Below are 9,358 nucleotides of genomic sequence, written 5' to 3'. Positions count from 1 at the left end.
CTGTCTGTCTGTGACGCCTGTCTGCCCCCCTCCGGTCCTCTGTCTGTCTGTGATGCCTGTCAGGCCCCCTCCGGTCCTCTGTGTGTGACGCCTCTCAGGGTGACTGATGCTGCCTCACGGATCCTTAGGCACTGGTCATCTTCACTTGCTTTCTTTCTGATTCTCACACTAGATGATTTTGGTTGTCTTTCCTTCAGGTTTGCTGAAGATGAGCTGTTTTTTGCCTTCTCAAGTGGTGCTGAAACCCTCTAGTGAGTTTTTCACCTAAATTATTGTACTTTTCAGTTCCAGGATATCGGTTTCTTTTCATATTTCCTGTCTCTTTATTGATACTCTCATTCTGTTCGTGTGTTGCTTTCCAATTTCCTTCAGCTCTTTGTCCATGGTTTCCCTTAGCTTTTTGAGCATATTTAAGAATATTGATCTAACATCTTTGATTAGTCAAGTATCTGGACTTCTTCAGGTGTTATTTCTGTCAAATTCTTTTTTATCATGTGCATAGGCTATGCCTTCCTGTTTGTATGCTTTGTAATTATCCGGTTTAGAATTAGGCATTCTGAGTACTTTACTGTGGTGACTTGTGTGTGTTAGTCACTCAATCGTGTCCGACTCTTGCAACCCCATGGACTGTAGCCCTCCAGGCTCTTCCGTCTGTGGGCTTCTCCAGGCAAGAATGCTGGAGTGGGTTGCCATTCCCTTCTCTAGTGGCGACTTTGGAACTCAGATATTCCCATTCCTCGGGTATGGCTGGTTTCTGCGTGTTTAGGGCTTGAGTGTCTACTGGTAACTTTTCGATACTTTTTACAAAGTGTTTATTCCTTCTTGTGTGTGGTCATTGATATTTCTATTCCATTATCTGTGCTCAGACAGTGACTTGATAAAAATTTCCTCCAAAATGGGAAAGAAAAAACGGGATGGTCCTATCCTGTTAAATTTCCAGTGGTTGCAGGGGAAGCCTCTGAAGCCTGAGAGAGCTCAGATCTGGCTCCTTGGGGATCTGCCAGCTGATGACAGCACGCGAGGCAGACTTTCTGAGGACAGTGTCCCCACTGCCAGCCAGATGCGCGGCGCAGTGGGCACTGTGCGCTCGGGCGGGCCTGTGGTGTGCGCTGCTGCTGCTGGTCTGTGCATGCTGTTCTGCACGAGCCCAGCCCTCGCCTTGCATCTAGCGCGCTCCTGGCTGTTGAGTCCAGTGGGTTCCAGAGCTCTGCGATGGTTGCTTCCGGCTGTTGTTTCCCGTTTCCAGTTGAGGGAGTGACCCCTTGAGCCTCCTGCCACCCCAGTCTGTGCAGTGCCCGCAAGGGTCGCTCTTCCGTGCACACGTGCCCCACTGTCCCCGCACCGCTTTCTGGTGAAGTGCCCCTCTGCGTGTGCGTGTGCTCAGGCGCTCAGTCACGCCCGACTCTGCAGCTCCGTGGACTGTAGCTCACCAGGCTCCTCTGTCCGTGGAGTTGTCCAGACGGGAAGACTGGAGTGCGTTGCCATTTCCTTCTCCAAAAACAATCCTTTGCCCCGCTGAGTTGCAGTAATGCTTTTGTCCTAAACCCATTGACCATAGACATGGCTATACATATGTTAAGAGTGTGTTTATTGCCTGTCTGTCTTCCCTACTAGAATGTAAGCTTCACAGAGACAGGAATTTTCATCTCTTTTGTTCAGTGTTATATCCTGGTGCCTAGCCTAGCATCCAGCATATGGCAGGCACTCAGTCATTTTTTTTTTTTACTTTTTTGTACTAAACTGTATCTGTCTGTTCTCTTGAAGAGCAGTTATGAAAAATTATCATTTTTCTGATATTAGATACAGTACTGCAGTGAATATTTTACGCCTGTCATCTTGGGCACAAATTCTATTACAGCTGGCGTGAAACTGCCCAGTTATAGCATTAGCTCAGATTTTGAGTTATCCCGTTTTCTCTCCAAAGTAGTGTGGTAGATTCTCACCCCTACAGCACAGCATAGGAATCTGCTGCTTCACGAAAACCCCGACTTTGTGGCCATCACGTGGCGTTTTCAGCTCCGTTGCTCTCGACAGACGAGTGTGCTGCTCCGTCGTCTTCAGTTCGCATAGAGTTGCGAGAAGATCGGGTGCCTTCTCGTGTGTCGGCAGCTGTCCATCTGAGTTGCCCGTCCGCGGGCTTAGGGCCAGGCGTGGGTGTCCTCCTGTGTGTCAGAGCTGTTCACGGTTCCTGTGTGCCGATTCTCCGTCAGTGACTGCCACTGTACGAGTCTCTCCCAGTCTGCGAAGGGATCTGTTTCTTTGTTTGTTTTTTCTTTACCTTTTCATTCTGAAATAGCAGATTCACAGGACTTTGCAAAGAGAACCCAGAGAGCGCCCGTGTGTCCCCCGCCTGCCGTCCCCAGAGTACAAGGTCAAGCGCAGGAAGCCAGCCTTTGCCCAATGCCTGTGTATAACTCCGTGTCGCTTCGTCACGCGTAGATCTGGGCAGCATCACTGGAGTCGAGATACCCAGCTGTCCCAGCACAGTGGAGGCCGTGGTCCTGCTGCGCGTTTGCACCGCACCCACCCCACTTCACCCTCTCCCAGCCCCGCCCTGCCTCCGCTCACAGACGCCATCTCTGTAGTGACGTCATCTTGGCAACATTGTATACAAGGAGTTATATGACGTGTGGCCTTTTTCACTCGTCGTAATACCCTTATGATTCATTTAAATTGTTGGGTAGATCAGTAATTTGTGCCTTTTTATTGCTAGGTGGTAGTCCCTGTTGTAGATGTACCACAGTTTGTTTATTCCCTAAAAGGAGTAAACTGGGGTCCCTGCTCACAGGAAAAGCACCTGTGGGTGCTGGTCAGTGTTACGGCCAAAGGGTGTCAGGAACTCAGCCCGAGTCAGGAAGAGGGTGGATGGGTGGTCCCTGGGCACTGTCCTTGAAAGGGAGCTGGTAGCTGAGGAAGGGACTGGGGGGAGCCACAGCTGGCCTCCAAGTGTCCCAGCCCTGGCTGGTGCAGCAGCGTGAGGAGGAGGCAAGAGCGCTGCGCATGCGGCTGACCACCTTGCACGTTCTCCCTACAGACTCATGGAGCGGTTCCTCATGGATGGATTGTATCCTTCAAGTTTGAAACGCTCCTTGTGGCCCTGTCCACTCCCATGCCGACTCAGCCCCCCTGCGCCCCTGCCCCTGCTTTGTTCTAGGGGTCCAGGAAGGGGCAGGTGAGCAAGTGCAGACAGTTCATTCATGCTGGTCTCTCACCAGCTGACCTACATGGTGTGCTGCAGTATATTCTGAAGTTTACTCACATCTGGATTTACTTTATAGTAGGAAGGCAGTGGAATGGCTAACCCTACCTTGTCCGATGCCTGGACTGACACCCCACCTCCTCCTCAGTAGCTCTGGCAGTGGCTAAGTCGCTTAACATCTCTGACCTCAGAGCTTGAGCTCTCTACAGAGAAATTAAGAATTCTCTGGTGTGAACCAACTTTCTGAAGAAGGATCTGCCAGCCCCACCCTCCTTTCCTGAACTGTCGTTATTATGCAAGTTTGGAATCAGACAACTGAGATGATTTGTAAAAATCGTCCCAGGTGAGTCCACTGAGAACTGTGGGTAAGAAGAGCCCTGGGCCTCAGCCTCTCAGGGCAGAGTCTACCTCACTTCACCTTCTCCTAAGTTCTATGCACTCACCCACCTGTGTTGACCCAACTCTGACGGTTAAACCACACAGCTTCTTGCAACTTCAGAAAGTCGTATTCCTCATGCTTTTTGATAGGGTTTCATACACAAACAGCAGTTCATAAGCAGCTTGTCAGTTAGCTGTCTGGCTTGAGGAGACTGGTTTTCCCTGGAACTGTTATGTTGCTTCTTATGGCTGGGTTTGCTCTCTGCCTGCAAGAGCCCCATCCATAAAGAGCTGGGGCACCCACAGTGGCATTTGCCAACGACATGATGCCGCTTCGGACAGCTGCTCTGTAAAAGCCCATTTTGTGTACTCCCTTGTTCTCAGGTGGCCAGGACATAATCCCAGCCTCTCCTGCCCCTCACTTTTCATGGGGATTGTGCCTGTGATGTTTGAGGCTGAGGTTGGTCCTCTGTCTGCAACACTCATTCAATTTAAAATCTGAATAACTTTCTAAAAAAGGAGAGGGAGCCTCCATTCCGTCACGCCAGCAACCACCCCCAGCACCTTTCTATGTCTCTTTTTATTGTTTTCCTTAACCTAAATGCAGTCAGCCCCAGCAGCTGTCCACATACGCCCTGACCCTGTACAAGCACACGGCCACGGTGGACGGCAAGACCGTCCTTGTGGGTGAGCAGCGCAACGCTGAGCCGCAGCGGCTCTCGGGAGGGAGGGCCGGAGGGGAGAGTCAGGCGGCGGAACCGAGGCCCCAGGCTCAGAGGAGGGGCGGTGGGCGCCAGGGGAGGCGGAAAGCAGCCCACGGGGCTCTATGCCGGTGCCCTTCAGTCCGGAAGATAACAGGTGTTGCCCGAGTGTTGCCTTCCACAGAGGTCTGCCTTCCGGTGGGGCTACAGCCTTCCCCTTGGCCAGGCCACACGTCTGGCCTCTGTGGTGGGCGCTCGTGGGAATTGGGCCTAGTTTTGCCGGTGGAGGGCCCTGCGTCTTACTGGGTGGGGAGGGTGGGCGCCGAGCCTGCCCCTCGTGGGGTCTCCTGTCTGCGTTCTCCTTCCTCCTGGCCCCCCGTCTCCCTCGGCCGCCTCGACGCACGGCCGGGTGAGCCACCTGGCGGCTGCACAGCCGCCAGCGGAGCGCTTGCCTGCCCTCCCCGCCGCTGTGGAGATGCTCCGCCCCCGCGCGCAGTCAGAGCTGTGTTCCTGCTGCAGACTTTTGGGACACAGCAGGCCAGGAGCGGTTCCAGAGCATGCACGCCTCCTACTACCACAAGGCCCACGCCTGCATCATGGTATGCGGCCTGCTGGGAGGCGGAGGCTCGGGCAGGTCTGGCCTGAGGGGTGAAGGGATGAGGGCCTGAGCCCTCCGCACGAGCGCTGGGTGCCGGGGGAAGGATCAGGGCAGGCTTCAGACCGCAGAGGTTCTGGGTGAGAGCCTGCCTGGGCCGGCGTCTCGTCTGGGGTGAGGGCGAAGGGGGTGTGTGGAGCGACCCTTCCACCAGGGGGAGCAGGTTCAGGGCTTCATCAGGTTCCTGGCAGGCTACTGTCCATGGGGTGGCAAAGGAGTCAGATGTGATTTCCTGGCTGAACAGCAACGACCTCTGCAGGGACAGAGCGAATGGAGCAGGCGAGGGTGAGGCAGACGGGGCAGGCTGGGGCCAGCAGGCGTGGGCTCTTGCCCGTGACACGTGTCTCTCAGCCCCTGTGGCCCTCTTCTGGCCTGCCAGCCTGCCTGCATGCCTGTGTCTGCCCGTGCCTCTCACAGCCCCAGCCTACTGGAGGGGCCTTGGCCACGTGGGGACCTGGTCGCCCCGGAGAGAGGTGGGGTTCTGCCCGCCACTTTGAAACAGTGAAGGCTGTGCTGCTCGGCCTAACCAGCGCCTCCTCAGCTCGAAACAAGGAAAGGAAGCTCAGGAAACTAGACCTGGGCAAAAGGTCTGATGGCGCTCATGGCAGGAGTGAGGCGGATTCCAGGGCTTCACCACAAGCGTGTTGTAGAAGACGTCTTTTTTGGGAATTCAGTAAAACATGGTCTTTGTTGAAGTTGGACCTGGGGGTACCACACAAGAGCCTCTTAGCCGGTCTGCTGCCGCCTCAGGCGGCCAGCTGCTGTCTGGAGCCTGCTGCCTGCAGGGGGGTGCCCGGCCCCAGGCATGGCTGCTCCTGCGAAGGGCTGTGTCGGCTCGAAGTAAGACTTGCCGCTCCAGCAGGGTACAGGGCTGTCCCTCTCAACCCATGGTTGCGCTGGGGCAGTTTGGACCTGCGAGTCTGTTCTGGGAGATGGCTTGGCGGCAAGCAGCTGACCTTTTGGGGAGTTCCTCTGAGGAGCCGGCAGGATCCTTGTAGCGGCCACTTGAAGCATCTTAGGACTTCTGGACTCCTCACCCTTAGAGCTAGTCAGTGTTCATGCTTCTTGCTATTTTTAAATAGGTAAACAGTATAAATTGTAAACAGTTCATAAAATGATTAGCTGTAAAGTAATAAAAGATAAAAGCTACTTTGTAAAAGTTTAAAATATAAAATTAAAAGTTTATAATTTAAGGTAAAGCAGCTGAAAGGGTATTCTACAAACATTTAAGATTATCATAAAAAAGCTTTTACAAAATGGATAGGCAGTAATTAGACTAATAAGAAAACAACAAACTTTCAATGTTCACAGACTTATCAATGGTACAATAAATAAAATGATACTCTTTGGTTAAAATAGGTGAATTAGGTGACAAGCTGAAGGTTCTGGAGGGATTCTCTGAGGAGTGTGGGCAAGGCTTGTGGTTAGAGGGGCCACATTCAGAATGGTCTGTGGTCTGAGTTCCCAAGCCCGTGTTTGCCGGCTTGTGTGTGTGTCAGCTGGGGGGATGTGCAGAGACGTCGATGCACCTGGGCTCTCTTCTTTCCTCTGCTGATTCAGGTGTTTGATGTGCAGAGGAAAATCACGTATAGGAACCTCAGCACCTGGTACGCAGAGCTGCGGGAGTTCAGGCCGGAGATTCCGTGCATTGTGGTGGCCAATAAAATCGATGGTGAGGCCACCCCTACACCTGGGTGCTGGCAATTCGTGGGGGAGCCCACCATCACACGTTTCATCCTCCTTTCCTGGGCCCTCAAACCACCAGTGATCTGTTCCTCCCAAAATAGATCCCTTGGCGGCCTGCCGTCACTCCCCTTCCAGTAATATCCATGTGAGCCAACCTGCCTCCTTGAGACACAGATCCCAGTTGAATGAGCTCTTTATATGACATGTCTGCTGATTGTCCCTGCTTGTCCCACTTCCTGGAATGGGGACCTCCAGTGACCTGCCCTTCAAAACTCCTTTTCCCTTGGTAGACAGGCCAATGTCCTACCTTCTCTCTACAGCAGACAGGAAGATGACCCAAAAAAGTTTCAATTTTGCCAAGAAGTTCTCCTTGCCCCTGTACTTTGTCTCAGCTGCTGATGGTACCAATGTTGTGAAGGTAATAGGAGACTGCAGAGATAGTCTGGTGAGGTGGGGAAGGCCTGACGTTTCCGGGGATGTGGTGGAGAGAAGGGCTGGCTTCAGGGCTGTTGGTGAGGATGGCATTGCTGGGGGCCCTGGTAGCGACAGGAAGGGGTTGTTGTGAGTGTCGACAGAAGGGGAGGTTGGTGAAGAAAAAGCGTATTGACCAGCATGGGGTCAGGGGATGGGAAAAGGTGCTGACTTCAGGGTGGAGTATCGTGTGGACACGTGATGACAGTGGGCCAGCGGGTACAGGGCAGGCAGAGCCCCGGCCAGTGGTGCCCACAGCCCCGTTTCCCCTCCCACCACCCCAGCTCTTCAGTGATGCGATTCGACTAGCCGTGTCTTATAAACAGAACTCCCGGGACTTCATGGACGAGGTTTTGCAGGAGCTGGAGGTAGGTCCGGCACAAATGTCAGATGGCATCGAGAGAACAGCTTCTCTCTGTAAGGGTGCAGAGCTAGCCCCGCAGACCTGGCTTGGCAAGTAGCACATTCTCGTGGCATGGCCCCTGGAGGTGTCAGAGTCTCACCTGGGCACACGCAAGGCCAGACCTCACCTGCCGCTTGTTCACAGAACATCGACCTGAAGCGGGAGGAGGAGGAGGTGGAGATGCCGGACAAAGAGCAGCCAGGCCGCCACCAGAGCCCGCCTCCCTCGTGACCACAGGGGCCCTCTCCATGGCCCACCTCCCTCGGCAGCACCTCAGCTCTCAGGGGAGGCACTCTCCCAGGCTATCCCTGCCACACCACCTACAAACCCAGCTGTCCCATTTGCAGCCCCCACCCTGACTTCCGTGGCCCTGGCAAGCTGACCCTTCAGTACTTGCCACTAACAGGCGTAGGCCCATAGCAAACCCTGAAGCCCAATGAGGGACGGGCCCTCCAGGCCATGGGACAGTAAAGAGACTCAGAATATTCTGTGTATGTCTCATCAAGGAGGTTTAGGGTCTTCCCCCGCCCCCTCCCCAAGAGCTGATGTCAGGGCCTGCTCATTGCATTTCCACCAAGAGGGTGATTTCTCATTCCTGACTTCTCCTCTTTAGGCTCCCAACTAAGCCAGTCATCTTAAGAATGATTTTGAGCAGAGAGCTGCTCCGTAAGTTTTCTAGAGCTCTCCTGGGTGTGGCCAACACTTTGATGAACAGCGAGGCCGAGGTCACCGGCCCAAGCTTGCTGTTGGCATCAAGTGACAGCAGGTGGCTGGCCTGGCCGTAGACTGACCTGCAGGCGTCACCGCTGTGAGCACCAGGGGCCAGTGCAGCCACACGCAAGGCGTGCGGGACAAGCGAGTGACTTTAGGGGCTTCTTTTAACCCATGTTTCAACGTAGGCTTGTCATCATTTTTCTGAGGACTGATGTGGACTCTGAGCCTCCTTGGGTGGCGTCTGCTGCTGAGATCCGTCCTGCCGCCTTTTCCATTTATCTCCAGGACTTGTTGCTCACTAGAATGCTTTTATGATCATCTGGTACATCATTTCCATTAAAAATTTTTTTTTACAATAAAGATTGAATTACATAAACATTGAGTCGATTGCCTGCTTTGTGGGTATGGATTTTTTTTAAGCAAAAAGTCACAAAAGAATGGGTGGACCAACAGCTGTGTTAATAGGGAGAGATGGCTGTGATTGTCAAGCAGGGGCTCTTATTGTCACAGAGATCATTTCAGTGGAATTTAGGGTTTTAAAAGAACAGGTGTTTGGGAATCAAGAACAAACATTTTTACCCTTTAAATTATTGATGCTTACAGTTTCAACTTAAGAAATGTAAACTGAATTCAGTGTTACCCTGGTGAGATGGGCTTTTAAAAACAAGAACAACAACAAAAAACCTTTATTATAAATGAATAATGTGTTTTGAAAAGAAAGAACTGCTTTGTTGAGATATGATTCGAATACCATAAAATTCACCATGAGTATTGGGCTTACATAACCATTTTGCAAAGCCTGAGAAGATGACAAATCTTGGTTGGGTGAATTCTTGGGGCAGCTCTCTGTCTCTGCTGGGGACCAGCTTCAGCCTGCCTCTCCCTAAGGGAGCTCTGGAGGGCGGACTGTCCCGCAGGGGTGATCCCACTTTGAGACCAGGGGGATTTTTGTGCCAGTTAGAAAGTGTGTGAAGAGGAAGAGGTGGAAGGGGTGGCGTGTAGTGTCTAGCTCAAGATGGCTCCTGTTTTAGCAAGGACGTCTCTGGGGAAAAGGCAGCTATGAGTTCAACACTCGAAGCAGGTAGGGGAGAAGTGTTCGGGGGGGGTGCCAGCAACATCCGCGGCCACATAGCCCTACACCGCTCAGATCC

At 52.9% G+C, this 9,358-nt stretch overlaps 1 protein-coding gene across 7 annotated transcripts in view; it reads left to right on the top strand.

Moving 5' to 3' along the window:
* Window positions 1–8,589, top strand: part of RABL2B (RAB, member of RAS oncogene family like 2B) — a 17,390-nt gene extending 8,801 nt beyond the window's left edge. For 4 of the 7 annotated variants that reach the window (XM_040233523.1, XM_040233522.1, XM_040233525.1 and 1 more), the window contains exons 3-9: window positions 3,035–3,064; window positions 4,185–4,264; window positions 4,798–4,877; window positions 6,494–6,605; window positions 6,940–7,037; window positions 7,375–7,458; window positions 7,638–8,589. In XM_040233523.1, the coding sequence (XP_040089457.1) occupies window positions 3,035–3,064; window positions 4,185–4,264; window positions 4,798–4,877; window positions 6,494–6,605; window positions 6,940–7,037; window positions 7,375–7,458; window positions 7,638–7,724 (571 nt within the window). In that variant the 3' untranslated portion in view covers window positions 7,725–8,589. The remainder of the gene's footprint in view (window positions 1–3,034; window positions 3,065–4,184; window positions 4,265–4,797; window positions 4,878–6,493; window positions 6,606–6,939; window positions 7,038–7,374; window positions 7,459–7,637) is intronic. The other 3 variants (XM_040233527.1, XM_040233526.1, XM_040233528.1) reach the window with 2 other exon arrangements.
* Window positions 8,590–9,358: the final 769 nt, after the last annotated feature.

This window comes from Oryx dammah, unplaced genomic scaffold (genome assembly GCF_014754425.2).
Source record: "Oryx dammah isolate SB20612 unplaced genomic scaffold, SCBI_Odam_1.1 HiC_scaffold_29, whole genome shotgun sequence".
Taxonomy (NCBI): Eukaryota; Metazoa; Chordata; class Mammalia; order Artiodactyla; family Bovidae; genus Oryx; species Oryx dammah.
Note: the sequence above shows the minus strand (reverse complement) of the source record. Positions and strands in the feature narration are given on the sequence as shown.